The sequence below is a fragment of the Capsicum annuum genome, chromosome 10 (genome assembly GCF_002878395.1).
Source record: "Capsicum annuum cultivar UCD-10X-F1 chromosome 10, UCD10Xv1.1, whole genome shotgun sequence".
Lineage (NCBI taxonomy): Eukaryota > Viridiplantae > Streptophyta > Magnoliopsida > Solanales > Solanaceae > Capsicum > Capsicum annuum.
The window spans coordinates 9,048,825-9,068,282 of NC_061120.1; the positions used below are offsets into that span (position 1 = coordinate 9,048,825).

At 32.7% G+C, this 19,458-nt stretch overlaps 1 protein-coding gene across 1 annotated transcript; it reads left to right on the forward strand.

The window, feature by feature from the left end:
* The first annotated feature begins 6 nt into the window (after positions 1-6).
* Positions 7-5,310, forward strand: LOC107845777 (thioredoxin 1). Its single transcript, XM_016690259.2, has 2 exons — positions 7-336; positions 4,811-5,310. The coding sequence occupies exons 1-2, from the start codon at positions 102-104 to the stop codon at positions 5,122-5,124; spliced, it is 549 nt and encodes a 182-aa protein (XP_016545745.1). The 5' UTR covers positions 7-101; the 3' UTR covers positions 5,125-5,310.
* The last annotated feature ends 14,148 nt before the right edge of the window (positions 5,311-19,458 follow it).

A 19,458-nucleotide genomic window follows, 5' to 3' on the forward strand; every position in this document is an offset into this window, starting at 1 on the left:
CAGGCTGTTAGAGTATAACTATAAATATGTCATTTTCACATTTTTCATTGTCTACAAAACATTAGAAACAATCAACTACTCTTACACTCAGTTTGCTTGCTATGTCGACAATTCTCGATTCAATCGCCATTTCTTCTTCCCTTTTTTCCTCCACCAATCCCCGCCCTTCGCCGCCGTTCTCCGCCGCATGGAACCGCCGTACCCATCTGAAACTCACCGGATTTTCTACATCGTATACAAGTTTTAATAATAAAATTGCACTTTCATCTTCTTCAAGGATTTGTATCCGCCGTACAAATAGCGTCTCCGGTGAAGCTTCCGATGTCTCCTTCGACGGTTCGTTTTCAGTAATACTTTTTTTTTTTAATAAAAAGTTCTTTTATTACTTTCTTGTTTTATATTTTTTTCCTATTTTGACGTGTCATGGAGTTTTAAGAAGAGATAATTCTATAACCAAAATTGCTATGCACACCTTAACTTTACATTACGGGGTCCTATAACCAATTGTCCATGCTTACATGGCCTAAAAAAGCTTGCAATTAAGGAAACTTCACGGGGTCCTATTACCAATTGCCATCTTTTGTGCTTACATGACCTAAAAATGCTTGCAATTAAGGTATGTTGTAAAGGTGTCACGTAAGCACAAAACGTGGACACTAATATAATAGAATTGAGTTTAGGAGTAGTAGGACCTGTCGTAGCAACTTTGGCTATAGCTCGAGGGGTTTATAGTGCCTTATCTCGTTTAACAAAGTAAAAAGACCAAGTATTCCTTCATTCAGGTCTCGGGTTCGAGTACCCTTGGTTACGTAGTCACCTTTGTTCGGGAGTGCTTTACCCCCAACGTGGGACTTCCTAGCGCGGATTCGGATTTAGTCAGGTTCCAATGTAGGTATCGGGCACTGTGTGGAAAACAAAAAAAAAAAAAGACTCTTGGATGTTGTGATCTTAAATTAAAGATATGTCAAATTTATGAAAAATGTCTTTAATCTTGCGGTCTTAAATATGAAAAGTTGAAATTTATGAGTGGCAAAAGAAAATGTTCATTCTTTTTGAGACGGACTACTTGAAACAGAGTGAGTATTTCATCTGAACTAATATTTTGCTTCTCGAGATTCAACCTGACAACATGATAAAATGTACTATTTGTTTCGTCATATCGATATGAGAAGAATTACACTTAGTTATAGAATATTTTAAATTTAATTCTAAAATGTCGAGTTGATCTAGCTTTGAGTATTAGCCGAGTTGGCTTTTGTTGAAAGTGTCCCATAAAATGGGACAGAAAGGTGTGGTCTATTGGTCAATGTAGTGGTCAAGAACCTGAGGTCTCAGGTTCAAGTCCCAGTGAAGTGGAGATAAATCACTGGGTGATTTCTTCCCATCTCTCCTAGCCTTGGTGGGCGGTGGTGGGAGGTGGCAGGTATTCTGTGGAATTAGTCAAGTTGCATACAAGCTGACTTGAACACTACGATTATTTAAAAAAGGAAAAAAAAGGGACAAGGGGAGTATTAGATTTTTCAAGAAGATATAATCTTTTCATGAATTTCGGGCTGCAATGGTTTACTATGTAGATTTATGTCTAACGTTGTTAATCCTTGTGTTATTTTTTGTGGTTGTGTGATACTTAACCCACAATTATCTGGAATAGAATTCAACCTCTTTAAGGCCTAGTTTGGTGCTATCTGGATTAGACCATTCATTGACTTTGAACACATCGGAGTTTAACTTTTAGTTGTAAATGGTTTAACATTACCGCACCCAAGGGTGTGGCCTAGTGGTCAATGAAGTGGTTGTTAACCTAAGGTCTCTGGTTCAAATTTCAGTAGAGACAAAAAGCACTAGGTGATTCTTCCCATTTGTCCTAGCCTTGGTGGATAGAGTTATTTGATATCTATTGCTCGTGGAGGTAGCAGGTATCACGTGGATTTAGTCGAGGTGCGCGAAAGATGGCTCAGACACCATAGTTACCCAAAAAAAGGGTTGACATTACCGATACATCAAGTACATTAAGGAACTGCTTCTGTAGACTATTTTCATTTTTGCTTGGGAAGCAAAAGATTGTGCCTTTCTGGTTTTCTTGATATTATTAACTCCATGCCAAAACTTCCTTACCCAGGCGGGTGGACCCCTTAGATTAAACCGATTGCAAAGGAATACTTGGGGAGGACTGGAGTATCATGGCACGGTAATAACATAAGACAAACCGATCACCACTAAGATATGAAAATTTATTTGAGTTATCTGAGTTATCGAATAAAGCTGGTATAGAACATGACAGGATAACGATTAAGGAGGATAGGGTGGTTGTGGTTAAGTTTCAGCTACTAGTTTATTGCATTTTGATGATGTTTGCTTGCTTCCTCTGGGTCCGAAAATCAGCTGCATATATTGGATGTATCACTGGCTGTTAGGAAGGTCAAATAATACAGCCACTTCTCTCTCTTCTCTGATGATGTGACTTCCTTTTCCTATAAGTTTCACAAAATGTGGAATGGACCTAATGTTTGATGCGTGGGAAGAGGTAGAATCCTAGATACAAGGCATCCTTAAAAGATTCATGATAATAATAAGATGTTGAGGTTGAGCTAATATTTTTGTTGTCTAGTTACTGCAGGTATTTCATTAAGGTTCAGTGACAGATGTAGGGTTTGGATTTTTTCTTTATTGAGATATTGTGAATTACTTGTGGGATTTCTTTGGCTATATTGTTGTTGAGCTATTGTGGATTACGTAGTATGGGGTGAATTTTCTTGGTTAGGTGAATATTTAATATATGTTATGGAAAGACATGTATTTTAACAATGGTCACATCTTCTTGATGGGAAAATCCAAGATGGTATTAAGGATCAACAGATCTAATCCTCACATTGAATTACTATCATTTGTTGCAATCCTCAGAACTGCTTAGCTGATCTCAGACATGCTAGATTGAAGGGCTGGACAAAGATTCTCGGCGAATTGTTCAGTACTATGAGAACCACATCTAGGTACTGCGGGAATAGTTAGGTAGTGTGAGCAAGAGAAATCAAAATCTCATGAAAAGCACGATGTAGTATAAAATGAAGTAGAGCAGGGTTCGAATCAAGTGTTAGATGTGACAGGAGTTTTAACAAATAGAAACTAGATTAGTTTGTACTTTGTAGGGTACTATGTTTAGCAATTGGTTTGAAAATTTCCTTGAGGACTTGAGTTGGACAAGTCCAGTCTTTAAGCTAAAAACTTTGGCTTTTTAGCACCTGAGAGCTTTGTCCAAACATGAATCTAGAGGTTGCTCTGCTACAACAATTTATGTCCTTCAGATTGGCTGTTTGACTCTATGTATGCACATTTAGTCATAGTTGGTTGTGAACCCCAGTTTCGAGGAAAACAGACTTATTTTGTGTTCTATCGAATGGTCCTCATCACCATTCTTTGGGGACAGGAAAATGCCTCATCGAGATACTGTTTTATCCTTTTTTTTCTCTCTTGTGATTACCAAGAAATCCGCTCTTTTAGGGAGATCCTTTACCCCGCCTAACTAAATGAGAGAGAGAGAGTGGCTGCCTATTTCTTATATGAAATTAAAGGACTTCCAGTGATGCAATTCGAAACTCGATGAATAATGGACCCAATAATGTTTTATTTTTTCTTGATTCGAAAAGGATATTATGTTGGTAATACTCAGGTGACAAAATCAGAAAATAGGGATCCCATACGCAAGCTTGATCATGGTTTCTTCCTACATTTATCATGACTAGATGGAGCTTATCGGTGATCTATATACATACACACATATGCATGGAATGAGTTCGTCTTTCATGGACATTCTTAGCCTTGTCATTTCTCTGTCTAAAGTTGATGCTCCATGTGAAATAGAAAGTTAATAGCTCCTTTCACGTCAGTTGAGGCCTACAGAAGATGAGTTAAGTTACCTGGTATCTGGTGCTGGTGGGAGGTGGCAGGTATCCCGTGGATTTAGTCGAGGGCGCGAAAGCTGGCCCATACATCATGGTCATCCTAAAAAAAAGATGAGTGTTCTTGTATAGCACTTCTAATCTTATCTACCTAACCAAGTTAAGATGACACTTCAATGCTGCTTTCTGCTGCACTACTTATCTCAAAACCACTATGCAAATGAGTTCTCTTGTCCAAAATCTGCCGTTATCATGATCCACCCCTGTTGCTGTAGCTCTTTTTTCTTATTTTTGGGTTTGGCCGTCATGAGAAAATCGTCGAAGTAGGTTATCTGTTGTGTTGCAGCAGAGTGATGTTAGAGCAGCTTGGCGATGATTGAGAAGAAAGATGATTGATATAGTTAAGGTGTTTGTATTGTCTATCATCTATCATGATTCTGTGATTCTGTCTAGAGAAAGATATGAGGCAACTAGCAAATGAGCGCCATCTTTTAAGGGGGTAGTGGCTTGTTTAACTTGCAATATTTCTCTTCTTGGAAAGACAGTGATGTTTTATATCTATATTCGAATTGATGTTTTTACTAGTGTAAAGATAGCCAATCTTTTCTATTTTCATTTCGTAGAAACTATTTTAGATGGTCTTCTTTTTCATTATACATGAGCAGATGAACAAAGATTCCCCATGTGTGTTATGAATGCTCTTTTTGCTTTGTTTTTGAGGTTTTGGTGTGATTGAGGGGTTGGGGTGGGGGTGGAGGTGAGGGGTGGGGGGGTGCTTGTGCGTGTTAGAACCGTCTGAATGATTTACAAATGCGTAGATGTGGGAGGAGAATTCATCATTTTGAAAGATTTTGCTTCCCGGTCAAATTTGCCTAATCTTCTTGCATGATTCTTTTTTTTTCGTGTTCTTTCAGTTCCTGTCTTGACAGAGGAAACATGGGATTCACTGGTTCTCAATGCTACTGAGCCCGTGGTGGTTGAGTTTTGGGCTCCCTGGTGTGGACCATGTCGCATGTTCCATCCAGTAATCAGCGAACTTGCAAAGCAATATACAGGAAGGGTAAGGTGCTTCAAGTTGAATACCGATGACAGTCCTACTGTAGCATCCAGATATGGAATCCGAAGCATCCCAACAATAATGATCTTCGTTAACGGAGAAAAGAAAGATGCTATCATTGGTGCTGTACCTAAAACCTGTCTAACTGCTAGCATAGACAGATTCTTGTAGAAACTGCTGAATGGTAGGCCAAGGCTCCATTTGGTTTGTTTGGTGTTTTTTTCTTCTTTTTGATAGATTAAAACTAGAGTTGGTTTTGTTGTTATAGTAATCCTAGTTTTTTTCCCTGTTACAATGTGTTACACTCTCTTGATGTTCAATGGATCCTGTACTAAATTTGAGTTTTACTTGAACGAAGTGCAATTTTGTCTCTGGTTTCTAATTGACGTTTTTTTAACAAGAGCTAGTGGCATTAATATTGAACCATATAAGTATACTCTACCCCGAAGGAGAGTGTTGAAGTATTGATTAAGTTGTTGTCATGTGATCAAGAGGTCATGGGTTTAAGCTTTACAGGAAGCCATAGCTATTAGACATGAAACGTTTTTCTTAGACTTCTCCTCCCTGCAGCGTTTTGAACTCTTTCTCAATCTTTTTTTTTTTTTTTTCTTTCTGAGATCATTTTTTCCAATCTAACCTGAGATGTGAAATTAATTAAAATGAATTTCTTAATAGTGGCCAATCCAATCTGAGATGTGAAACTAATTAAAATGACTTTCTTAATAGGGGTTAAATAGTGAAGTAGTCAATCACTAGTAAAACGTTTCCTGCTTTAGGCCTCCAAAATTTTGAGAATTCAGAGAATTCGAAAATTTTAAAAGTAAATTTTATGATTTTAACTTTAAAGAAAAAAATAAATGAATGAAAAAGTAATCTAATTGTTCAGGAATAATTTAAAATTTTAAGTCAAACAACTCAAATTTTATATTAATAATAAAGTTTTAACAACAACATCCAAGTTAATATATTAAAAATAAATGGCTAACATCTTATTAACTATAATTAATCTTTACTTTTATTAACAATAATATATTAATATATGAAGTTAAATGTTACGTGTCTTTTAAAAATATTACATAAAAAATGATTAATGTACAAGATTTTTTTTTTGGAATTATTACAATATTATTTTTGTGTGTATATGTATATATTTAAGGTGATGATTAATATGCAAGATTTTCTTTTTAATTATTACAATATTATTTTTGTATGTATATGTATGTATTTAAGGTGTGTTATTAAAGTCTGCCTTTATACCACTATTTTTATTTTTATTGAGACGTCTCTACCAGCATATGATTATCAGTAGATACTTTACTTCCATTGTTACTTTTTTTTTTGAAATTCACTTTATTCACTTTTACCAATGTTTGAAGAAATATCACGAGCAGTGAACCAGAACCACAATCCAAGTGCAATGAAGAAGAACAGGGAAGAGCACTAAGGCAAAACCAAAATGCAAGTGGCAGGGCCAACAAGTAGAGGGATAGGGTGAAGTCTTGAGTAACCCCTACCTTATTGATTATCCTGTTCTTTCTTTGCTCCTTGCTATCCTATCTTTGCTATTGACTATGCTATGCTATAAGTGAAGACTATGTTTGCTATTGACGCTATCCTCCTGCCCATGCTATTTGACTTACTTCCTCCTGCCATGCTATTTGACTTAATTGTTAAGGTGTTTCGGAGAAACAATACGTTCTGCTCTATCATGTTTTTTTATAAAAAGTAAGGTTAGATGATTCCTTGTGCATATTTAAACACCTTGTTCATATTTAGCTTGTTCATATTTAACAGAGACCACTAATTTTATTGTCCCTGTCACTTGCCTACACTTTTCTTCCATTGTTACTTTTTCCGAAATTCACTTTTACTTATGTTTGGGGAAGGATGATAAATTCCGGTAACGAAGACAAATAAAAGTAATATATAATTAAGAAAAGACAAAATACATAGATATGCGCTTGAATTTTTTGACTTTTTTCGTATTAATACCTCAACTAACCATTTACCTATTGAACCCCTGAATGCTTCATAAAATGTGTCAATTAAACACAATTGCTGACATGACATAGCAAGTGCAATACACTCTCTACTAATAGAGTGAGAAGCCATAATTAATCCAAAATTATAAAAAAAGACAACCAATCAAGAAAAGGCATATAGAAGGAATTAAAAAAAAGGTTTAAATCATCGCCAGACACTTAAAGTTGTCCCGAAAATTTACTTAAACCCCTCAACTAAAGCTTATACTTATCAGGCACCTCAAGTGCTAAAATTGATACCTATCAGGCACAAAATGCTGATTTGGCAAGGAGAATATGTTACACTCTCCTTGGACGAGTGAATAATACAATAAATACTTTACTTTTTTTTAATTAAAATACTTATATTTAAATTATTTTATTAATATAATTTTTAGTTATCCTAATATTTTAATTTAAAAAAAAAAAAGGAAAAGTCCCCCCCCCCCCCCCACTCGGCCCAAGTCATCGTCTTCTCTTCTTCATCACCCCCTTCCTCATCGTCTTCAACCCCCCATCCTCTCCGTAGTCATCTTCTTTTCCATTTAAAGTTTTCAAAGCCGTTGCCGGAACCCATAAACCATTGTCGGAAATTAGAGAACAATCAATATACTTAATTTTCTGCAGATTTTTTGAAGTATAAAATTAGGAAAATCATTTATGGATTTATGTAATAGAACAATTTTAGAATTTTGGAGTTGATTTTCTGGCGAGTCTCGATGAAAAATGTTTACTCTGTTGCTGCTCTTGTATGTGTGTGTGAACTGTGAAGGACGACGTCTATTTGTGTGTGTACTCTGTGTGTGTATTGTGTGAACTGTGAAGACGTCGGGGGAAGGGTGTGTGAAGATGACGACCGGGTGGGGTGGGGGGTGCTTTTTTTTTTTATTTTTTTAATTTAAAAAATTATTATTAAATAGATAATTAAATAGAAAAATAGAAAAAATCAGTCATTCCACGTATAATTTTTTTTTGCCACGTATTTTTTTTAATTGGTTAATTTTGTCACGTCAGGCGAGTGTATTACACACATTCTATGCCTGTTGCTGATTAGGTAAAAAAGGCCTAATTGGATCAAAATTTGGATGGGCTAGCGGTCTGATAGGTACATGCCTTAGTTGAGGGGTCTAAGTGAATTTTCGAAACAATTTTAGGTGTCTGGCGATGACTTAAGCCTAAAAAAAAAAAAAAGATTGACACTGTCATGGCATCCACCATCTGCCATGACCTACATCGTCTTCCTCTTCCATAAGCATAGCATTTATATCTTCAAATTACATCCCAAAACAATGGTATTTTTTGTATTACAATAAAATCCAATTAAAATTTATATTTAAAATTAGCTCAAAGTTGAATCATTCAAGTTTTTCACCAATGACTTCTTCAATATAAATTTAAATTCGAATTCCATAAATAAAATGAACTCCACTGAAAAAATATCCAACACACATCCATACAATATGAAAATAATTCACCTTCTTTCATTTTCAGATTTTCCTCTAATGATTTTTGGGTATGAGGTCCTCTTTTTTTTTCTCACTAAAAATTGTATTTGAGAAGTGAGAAAAATTAAAAGAGGCTAAAAAAAAAAAAAGAATATTAGAAAAAAGATAGGATGATAATAGAAGAAGAGGAGAAAAGAAGAAATTGAGTATATGTTATTAGCTAGTGGTGCTTCAACAGTGGAAAAAGATAAACTTTAGAGGAAGAAGAAACACAAAAAATAGTTTACTTTTCTTTTTTTTTTCCTTAATTTTTTTTAATCTTTTCTTCTTTGGAGACGTGGAATATTATGATTGATGATAGTTTCCTCATCACGACAAGTGTAATTTATGCGTCCAACACTTAAAAAATGTCGGTCTTAAAAAAGTGTCATGTCGAACATTTGTACTTAATTGAAATTATTTGTGAATGAATAAAGATTTTAATAAGTACGTGGGCTAATTGAGATCTCAATACGAAAAAAGTCAAAAAGTTCAGAAAGTTATTTATGTATTTTGCTTGAAAAGAGAAGAAGAAGATGAAGAAAGTGTATTTATATTTTATACACAAGGATGATTAGCTTTGGTCATTTGGGTAGGTTATTCCCAAGCCTAATTGCTTCAATAAGCCGTTAGTGTTCATTCCTTCTTTTGGTTTTTCCATTCCTTTTTAGCCCTTTTTATTTTACAAGTTTATGATGCACGTGTGCAATTACATCAAACAATATAATACGATAAGAATATTTTGTTTTAAAATAGCTAAAAGGTAATAAACATGCAATTCTATAGCTAGCAATTGTAAAATAAAATTGTAGCCAAAAAATACTAAACATATTTTTTCATGATAAGTCTTCCACCATTTTTCTTTTTCATTTCCTTTTCACCAAAACAACACATTTATTGTTAAAAGAAAGTGCATGCCTTATCAATTATATGAAGCACAATAAACAACAGATAAATAGTTTCACAATATATTTTTGTTAATAGAATATACACCTCTTTAGAATTTTATAAAAATACAACAAAGGATAGCAAGAGATGCTACCTTTTTAATATCGATGAATGTATAGGTAAACGTTCAAGCAAAATCCTAGCCTACAAGCATATTTAATATCTGCAGCAACAACAAACGTAAAATAAAAATTCTATAGGCAAATATTTAATATATTTTTTATAAAAAATCTTTCGCTATTTTTTCACAAAAAACACATATCTTTTTGTTAAAAGAAAGTATATGTCTTCTCAATTATATGAAAGTACAATAAAAGACAAACAAAAAATCCGCATTATGGTTTATAGGGTTAAAAAAATCTCTTATTTTCATTTATTAGCTAAGTTTACCCTTTGTTATACTATCAGACTATTTATACTTTTGACGTCATGAAACTTATTATATATACTCGTCAAATCAATAATTTTTTTTCAGTTTGTCCCAAATAATTCAACTTCGGTTAGAATTATCATTTAAAATAAAAATCTCAATTAAATCAAACTACAACCCAACAAACTAAAATTCAGACTAAATTAAATCAGAATATCCACCACCATTAATAATATTGATATTCGTTAGAGAGAATTTAATTATTCCAAATGATAACAACACAAATATAGTACTGTCATGTGCTCAATTTTATCAATATCACTACCTAATCATTAAACAAAAAATTCCTTGTTAATCATTAAACAAAAAATTCCTTGTTCTTTCTGCAACTCTTTTTTCCAATAGTGTTAGAACATCGACGGTAATTTTCTCCCCAGCTCATATTAAACACTCATCACTGTACATGTATTTGACTTTTGTTTCTAATCGTGGTGAGTGATTTGATTTTATTTAATTTGAATTTTAATTGAGAAAATTTGTCGACATTCATTCTCATATACGATTTTGTTGAGTTCGAAATTGAAAGGACGTCATGCAGAAGTTTAAAGTTTGCAAACCATAGAGATGGATAAATCAGATGACACAAAAAACATACGAAAAAGATATTATTAAATGTGATTTGACCAATTGACCTACATATTAAAAACTAATATTATTAAAAAATATGAAAATTATGGGAGAATTCCCCCTAAACAAACTCTTTTAAAGACTACATTGTCGATGCCAGTATGTATATTCTATTTATAAAACCACAAAACCCTTCCTCCAAGAAAGAAGAAATCTAATCGGAAAAAGAGATTTCCAATAAGGAAATCTTTTTCCTAAAGAAAAGTAATTCTAATTATGGTAGAAAATGAACCACAAAACAAGAAAGAAGAAACCTAATAGGAAAAAGAGATTTTTTTTCCAATAAGGAAATCAGAAACCTAATAGGAAAAAGAGATTTTTTCCAATAAGGAAATCTTAATCATTTTTCATAAAGAAAGGTAATTCTAATTATGGTAGAAAATCAACCACAAAATCCTTCCTTCAAGAAAGAAGAAACCTAATAGGAAAAAAAATATCTTTTTCAAAAGTAATTCTAATTAAGGTAGAAAATCAGGTGAAGTAGAAAATTCAGGACAAATCTTAACAGACTTATCAAATATTGTTCTCTTAGCATATATTTTAGGAGTATAAATTCTTCACAATTTTAGAAGTCACTTACCACATATCACTCATGTGGACATTTTTTTCACTTCAAGATTTTCATTTTGTTTAACGGGTAACTATAAATATACAAATCATGATATACGATAAAATTCTGGAGTCTAAAAAATCTATAAGATACTTATTTAAATAAAGGAAAAGAAAGGAGATAACCTTTTATTTCTCCGATTAATTTATTCGACAACAACATGCTTATTTATCCAATTTTCTTTATCATAAATTTTAACAGAGAGAAGAAAGAAGAGAAATTATTTAAAGGAAAAAATTCACTGTAAATTATTAATTATATATAATTCATGTATAATTTTTAAAGCTATCAACTATAAGAAACAAAAAAATAAAAAGCTTATCTATGGTATATTAAAAGTGTGAAGACCCTTAAAAATTATTTAAACTTTTTGTCTTTCATTAAATGACCCTCGTTTAGACAAAACTGTCTTTTCACTACTTTTATATTTATATATATATATATATATATCTTCTTTGTTTTCATTCAAGGCATTTTTTAGGGTCAAAATTTTCGCTCAGATAAGAATTATTTTTATCAAAACTAAAGCTTTGTGATCATTATTCTATTATTTTGTTACAGTTTACAGGTCGTAGATGAATTTACAGGTGGTAGATGAATATCAGGCAGTTTTGAGAAATTTTTTTAGGTAAAGATTAGGTTTAATTGTATCATTTTTATATCTCTGTTTTGAGAATTTTTTTGTGTAAAGATTAAGTTTAGTTGTATCATTTTGATATCTCTGTTATTTTGTTATAGTTTACAGATGGTAGATGAGTGTCAGACGACTTTGAGAAATTTTTTGTGTAAAGGTTAAATTTAATTATATTGTTTTGATATCTCTATCATCGTGTTATTTTGTTGCAGTTTACAGGTGATAAATGAATGTCGATCGGCTTTGATAACTTTTTTGGCTAAAGGTCAGGTTTGATTAAATAAATTCTTTAAAAGATGTTGAATTTAATTACTATATTCATCTTTGTTATTTAGACAAATATCCTATTTAGTGTAATAATTGAACTCAATAAAGTGAGATACACGTGCGAGGCGCGTACACCTAAACTAGTAATAATAAATGTAAGAACTGACAAATATCCTATTTAGTGTAATAATTTCGATTACTTTAAGATTGTGTTTGTATACACTTCTTACCGTGTATTTAAAAGTCTTTATTTTATCACGACTCTTTCTATATATTTTAGAAGTCAATATTGTAAAGCAAATTAAATAAGTATTAACAAAAATAGTAAAAACACGATTTTATTATTGAACAAAATAATAACAACAACAACATACCCAGTATATTCTCACCTAGTGAGGGCTGGGGAGGATAAAGTATACGCAGACCATACCACTACCTCAGGTGAAGTAGAGAAGTTGTTTCCGATAGACCCTATGCTCAAGACAGATACAGTATAACAAACATAAAAATACTAAAGTATATAAACTAATACAGTACGCAAAATAAACTAACACTGCTAGTTAATACGGGAAATGCTACAACCCCAAGACAATACTATACACTGTCTATTCGAAATCATAGACATCACTCAAACACCACGAATAGGAAACTCCAAACGCAAACAAAGTACTCTTCCCTACTGTTATCGGCACGCTCTTACCCCCTAACCCTCTACCCTAATCTGCGTCCTCTATACTTTCCTATCAAGGATCATGTCCTCTGTATGTTGTAACTGCTCCATAACATGCCTAATCACCTCCTTCCAATATTTCCTCGGTCTACCTCTACCCCACCTAAAATCATCCATAGCTAACCTCTCATACCTCCAAACTGGAGAATCCGAGTCCCTCCTTATCACGTGCCCGAACCAACGTAACCTCACTTCTCGCATCTTATCCTCCACTGAAGCCACTCCCACCTTTTCCCGAATAATCTCATTCCTAACCCTATATCTCCTGGTAAGGCCGCACATCAATTGCAATGTCCTCATCTCCGCGACCTTCAAATTTTAGATGCAAAAGTTTTTAACTGGTTAACACTCCACTCTATACAATATAGTCGGTCGGACTGCCACTCTATAGAACTTTTCTTTAAGCTTCGGTAGCACCTTCTTATCACACAAAACTCTCAAAGAAAGCCTCAATTTCAACCATCCCGCACCAATATAATGCACGACATCTCCGTCAATCTCACCGTTTTCCTGAATCATTGAACCCATCTACTTGAAACTCTCCCTCTTCTGAATAGCCTGAGAATACAGCTCCACTACCACATCAGGCTCCTGCGGTAAATCACTAAACTTACATTTCAAGTACTCTGTCTTAGTACTGCTCAACCGAAATCCTTTAGACTTAAAGGTCTATCTCCAAATCTCCAACTTATCATTAACTCCTCTCCGAATCTCGTCAATCAAAATCATATCATCCACAAATAACATACACAAAGATACCTCTCCTTGAATACGTCGCGTCAAAATATCTATTACCAAGGCAAATAAAAATGGGCTAACAGTCGATCCCTGATGTAACCCTGTCAAAACGAGAAAGTGCTTCGAATCTCCACTTAAATCCCTCACACGAGTCTTTGTGTTGCCGTACATGTCCTAAATCGACCTAGTGTATGCCACGGGCACCCCTCTATTCTCCAAGCACCTCCATAGAATCTTTCTAAGGACTTGGTCATATGCCTTTTCGAGGTCATTAACACCATGTGCAAGTTCTTCTTTCTCTCTCTAAACTACTCAAATAATCTTCTCACGGGGTGAATGACCTCAGTAGTCGACCGACCTGACATGAAATCGAACTGATTCTCAAAAATAGTCACGATCCTCCTCAGCCTCAACTCTACTACCCTTTCTCAAACCTTTATAGTATGACTCAACAACTTGATACTCCTATAATTGTTGCAACTCTGAATGTCCCCCTAGTTATTATAAATTGGAATCATTGTACTCCACTATCAAGCTTCGGACATCTTCGCCACTATAAAAACGATGTTAAACAACTTCATTGTCACTTTAAACCTGCTCGACCCGTGCTCTATCAAAAATCCACCGAAATCTCATCTGACCCAGTTGCCCTACCCCTACATATGTGAATAACCCCTGCGACCTCCTCGACCTTGATATGCCTATAATAATCATAATTGTGGCACCTCTCAAAGTTCTCAAATTCCCCAAATACAAAACCTTTTTTCCCTCATTGTTCAAAAGTTTATGAAAATAAGACTGCCACCTCTTTCTAATGGGGGCATCCTCAACCAACACTGTACCATCCTCCTCATTAATGCACGTCACTTGATCAAGGTCACGAGCCCTCCGCTCCCTGACCTTGGAAAACCTATACAACTTCTTATCCCTGTCTTTTTCCTCTAAGGTTGTATAAAAGCTCTCAAAGGTTGTTGTCTTAGCTGTCGTAACTGCTAACTTAGCCTCTCTGCGGGCTACCTTATACTCCTCCCTATTAGTCTGCCTCTCTTCATCCTTCTTACTCTCAACCAATTTAGCACAAGTCACCTTCTTACCCTTCACCTTCCTCTTAACTTCTTCATTCCACCACCAGTCCTCCTATGCTTGCCAGCTCGACCTTTCGAGACACCATCACCTCCCTAGCGGTCTCCTTAATGCAACTATTTTGTAATCGACATAAAGTCTCAATCACATGCTCCACATGAATCTTTTGTATAAGAATATTGAAGAATCAACCATAACGACGCATATTATTCATATTTATACTTATTCCTCAAACCTACCCCAAAATTCAAGCTATAGAACACTTTATAGAAGTACATGGTTTGATACCTTTCCAAATTAGCTTTATTTGTTCCATCTTGTGTATAATTCAAATACCAAAAGAAAAAAAAAAAAAAAAAAAGCAAAGGTGAAGAACAATTAGGAGTACGTTAGATTAAGCATAATATTTCAATAGGGCCTTTATATTTTCATATATTTTAGCCAATTCTTTTTTTCTTTTTAAACATCACGTACTCAAAAGTAAAAAAAAAAAAATATTTCCTTTTTTGAAGTCAACCACCCTTTTTTGGAGAAAAACGACGCACCAAAAATAAAAACAAAACCAACTTGTTTTGGGAAAATTCATCAGACTTTTTGTTTTTGGAAAAAATGTACACAACAAAACATCAACCCAAATATTACCATAAATTGAAGAATTCATCTATAACGAGAAAACCTATTTTCATTTATTTTTTAATATATTTATTAATTAATAGTATAAATTGAAGGAAAAAGATGAAAAGATAATTTTATCTTAATTTTATCTACTGCAAAATCTTTTAATAAAGGAAAAAAAGTTCAAATAACATTTTTAAAACCCTTCACACTTCTAATATACTAAAGATTAAAGATTAAAGATAAAGATTAGAGATTAGAGATAAGAATGAAGATTTTTTTATAAATATAGATAAAATTATTTTTCATTTATTTTTTAATTGATATTTAATTATTCTCCTAATATTTTAGGACTTCAATTTTAACAAAATTTTGGTTATTATATAAGATTTAGGATTTGAAATTAACTAAACTTTTAATTTTTTATTCTTTTCTTTATTTAAAATATGTAAGAAACCTAAATTAATACTTCAAAGTAAAATATTTATGTTAGGAATGGAAAGCTTTTGATATAAGAGTCCGTTTGGAATTGCTATTACAAAACTGTTTATTTGAAAAACACTTTTACAAAATAGCATTTTGGAAAAGTACTTTTAGAAAAAACCAATTTGCGTTTGGTAAATTTAATTAAAAAGTGTTTTTGATAATCGTATTTTGTTTGGATAATCTTTTTCAAGAAGTGTTTTTTTGAGACAAATGACTAAAAGTATATGTATCATTAGACTTTTACTGTTAAAATCAATTTATAGAGAAAATTTATTTTGAATATCTATTATAATATTTTTAATTTTTTTTATTTAATTAAAAAGTACGTACTCTAAAATTTTCAATCAATATTTATATACATAAATACATTAAAAATATTAAATAATGATATATTACTTAAATAATTTAAATATTACTTAACAACATCAAACAAAAATTAAATATAAAATTTATTCCATAAATTAAACTATTTTATCTGTTACTCTATTTGTTATCCAGACCCCACTTTGTGGGAATACACTGGGTTTGTTGTACTCTATTTGCTATCTTTCTTTTTTTTTATATACATTCTTAGTGTATCAAAATTTACTAAGAATAAGAAATCATCATATTCATATATGTACACTACAGGGTAACAATATGTCACTTTAGATGAATTATTTATTTAAAATTAAATATTCAAAAAAGATTTTACAAGTGTTGTTAAAACTACCATTTAGTCTTGTAACATGATTCATCTGTCATTTGTTATCATTAATAATAAAATAAAAAGTTATATATCATTAAATCTTATTAAATATATTATTAAATTTTGTCATAAAATGGCCAAATCAGCAAATATGGCTCTTAAATTATCCATATTTTACTTATTTTTCATTAAAATAGGGAAGTTAGTTTCCTCTTTACAAAATAATTTGTTATCCATATATTTCATTTAGAAAATACTTTTATAGGAATCAAATTGTTTTTTTTCAATTAAATATACTTAAAAATTACTTAAAGCACAAGATTAGAATTTTCATACATTGTATTTTCAAATACTTAAAGATTTTCTTAGGATCACCACCATAAATAATGAAATGTCTTAAAGACCAAAAGGAGACAGCTCACATCAGTTAAAGCTATAATAGATGAATTTCATATTCATTTTTAAATGTTATGTTATCTCTTTTTTACTTACATTGATCTCAATTACCCATAATTCTTGTAACGTTTCTTTACCAGTCATGAAAATTCTTCAACATATCTATAAAATAGAAGAGAAATCATGAATCCACCAAAAGATAAACGTAAGTAGCATTCTACTATGATCATTATTCAGATATGATCAAAAACTTTAATAACATTGACCTACAAACAACAATATTCACAAACCAAAAAATTAAAAAAAGAAATAAAATCATGAAGAACTTCCAAACTCTAGACGTTCTTGAGAGAATTTGTATGTTGTGAAGTAAATCTGATGTTATTTGCAGTAATTTTTTTTCTGTAACTAGAAATGTATGTTGTTTTGTCTTAGAACTGATGTTTGCGAAGTGTTTAAAGGACCTCAAGCGAATGATGATGTTGAGAATGTTGGTCGATTGAATAGGAATGACCCTCTAATTTTCTTTGTTAGTGATCATGTTAGTGTCGAGGGTGTAATGATTGTATTAGTGGTAATCCATGGCCACTCTACCCATTTGATCCCGATGATCATTTGAAACGTGGTGGTTCTTCTCCACACCACTTGGTGCTTGGGCAAGAAGACAAGCCAACTATGGATGAAGGTGCTGGAACTCATCCCTATGACAGAAAGTCTTTCTTGGAGATTTCCAATCTACTTGAGAGACCAAAGTTATGTAAGGGTAGGGTCTCCAACAAAGTTGAGTACTATAGAGAGGTTATGAGATTATTGAGACTTGGAGTCCATGTAAGCCTTCATGTGCACTTGATTGATTACCATGATTCCTGTAGCATATTCCTTTGTCCAAAACTCTTGAATGACCAAGTAGCTCTTACTTTATGGGGTTATACACCCTTAGTTGATCATTTTGATGCTTGATTGTATCTTAAGTGTGTGCAACCTTGGCATGATGATATGATTGATTGTACTAACTCTAACCCTCATGCCTTGAGAAATTTGTGTTTGTTTGTCCTTTCTTCAGTTTTGCAAGGTTTGAATTTGAGAACGAATCCTTTTCAAGAAGAGGGGGGGAGGGGGGGAGGAGAATGATACGATCTGGATCAACCTTAAAGAGTTAAATTACATCTCCTAGGCCAATACAAAAAGATCCAAGCCATAGTCAAGTTTAAAGCTCAAGGATGCATTCGGTGGACCCTTTTTAGGCTCCTAAGCCCACAATGCCGTGTGTGGATTATTGCTTGGAGGACTTGAAGTATTCTTTGAAGAGCCTATGTGGGTTATTTTCGAAATAGCCTTGGGCTATTTCTTGTAATAGGATATTGTAGGCAAAGGCAACACTATAAATAGATGCCTTAGTTATTTAATTAGGAACTTTTGATGATATTTGAATGAATGCTCTTATGAGTGAATTGCAAGCTTGGTTTAGCTTGTGTTGATACCTTTGTTTAGAAATGTGAGTTACTTGGGAATTCGATTCCCTTGAAGTTCACGTAAGAAATTGGTGTTTGAATCTATTGAAGTTAGGGGTCTTCGAATTTGATACACCCATTGGTTCTTAATTCTTAGTAGTTTCTTATGTCAATTTACCTATCTTCTATTCTTGCATCTTCTATCCTTAATTTCCTTAGCTTATTTAGGTTTTAGTATCTCGATCCGCATCATTTGGTATCAAAAGTCGAATTTAATTTCGTTCCTACGAAGTCAATCTTGGATCTATTGTCCGTAGAAAATCAAAAATCACAAAAAAAAATTATTTTCCGTTTTACCCCTAGGCCGAGATTTTAAGTCTTAGATTTTTGTGTCTTTGTGTGTTTCTAGTATTAGATCCTTGTTCACTAACACTAATAGAGTTTAGATCTTGAATTTGAGCTTATTCTGGGTTGATTTGGGTCATCCACAATTGTTGAGCTTGAAATTGAAGAAACTTGAAAATGGATCTCGAATTTTGGAAGGATTTTTGTTTAGATTTTGGGTTGAACGTGTGTTGATTGTGTTTGGGAGCTCAACGTGAGCTTGAATCTTGAAATTTCGTTCAAATCAGAGGTCATTTGGCTAAGGTTCCATTTTTTTATGTTGGTGGTGTTCTTTATGTTCTTCATATGTTGTTGAAGAAAAATATTCAAAAATTGATTGTTTGATCAAAAAAAGAGGAGAAAGAAAGTGCGACACTTTTTTGTCTCAAAGAATATTCCAAGGATATTCCAAGTCTTTCAAAGGAAGAAAGAATCAAAAAGCAATTAAAGAGAATATTCTCAAAGAAGAGTACAAGGAAAAGTACAAAGAGGGACCACAAAGAAATTCAAACTCTCTCGAATTTGAAAAATCAATTGAATTTAGATAATCAATCATTAAAATTATTTAAGTTTTTAATTATTGTAATTTATAATACATTATTTTCTATTTTAATTTAAGTGACATTGATATAATTTCGAGAGTCAGCCAAATATTTTATATTTTTAAAATCTTTTAAGTTATTAATTATATGATTTATAATATTTTTTTTACATAATAATTTTTCAATAAGACTCTCTTCGTCCCAGTTTATGTGACACGGATAAAATTTTGACTATCAATTAATCTTTTTTTACATTAAGTTCTTATTATTGTTATTTACAATGCATTTTATTTCATTTTCAAATAATATATGTTACTTTATGTCTTCCCCTGTCACATCCTAATTTATATGGCACTAATATAATTCTAATA

What these genes read in the sequence shown, in the direction of transcription:
- LOC107845777 (XM_016690259.2), top strand. Translation starts at nt 102, where the DNA reads ATGTCGACAATTCTCGATTCAATCGCCATTTCTTCTTCCCTTTTTTCC. An exon ending in TTCCGATGTCTCCTTCGACG is followed by an intron (nt 337 to 4,810) that starts GTTCGTTTTCAG and finishes GTGTTCTTTCAG; the next exon opens with TTCCTGTCTTGACAGAGGAA.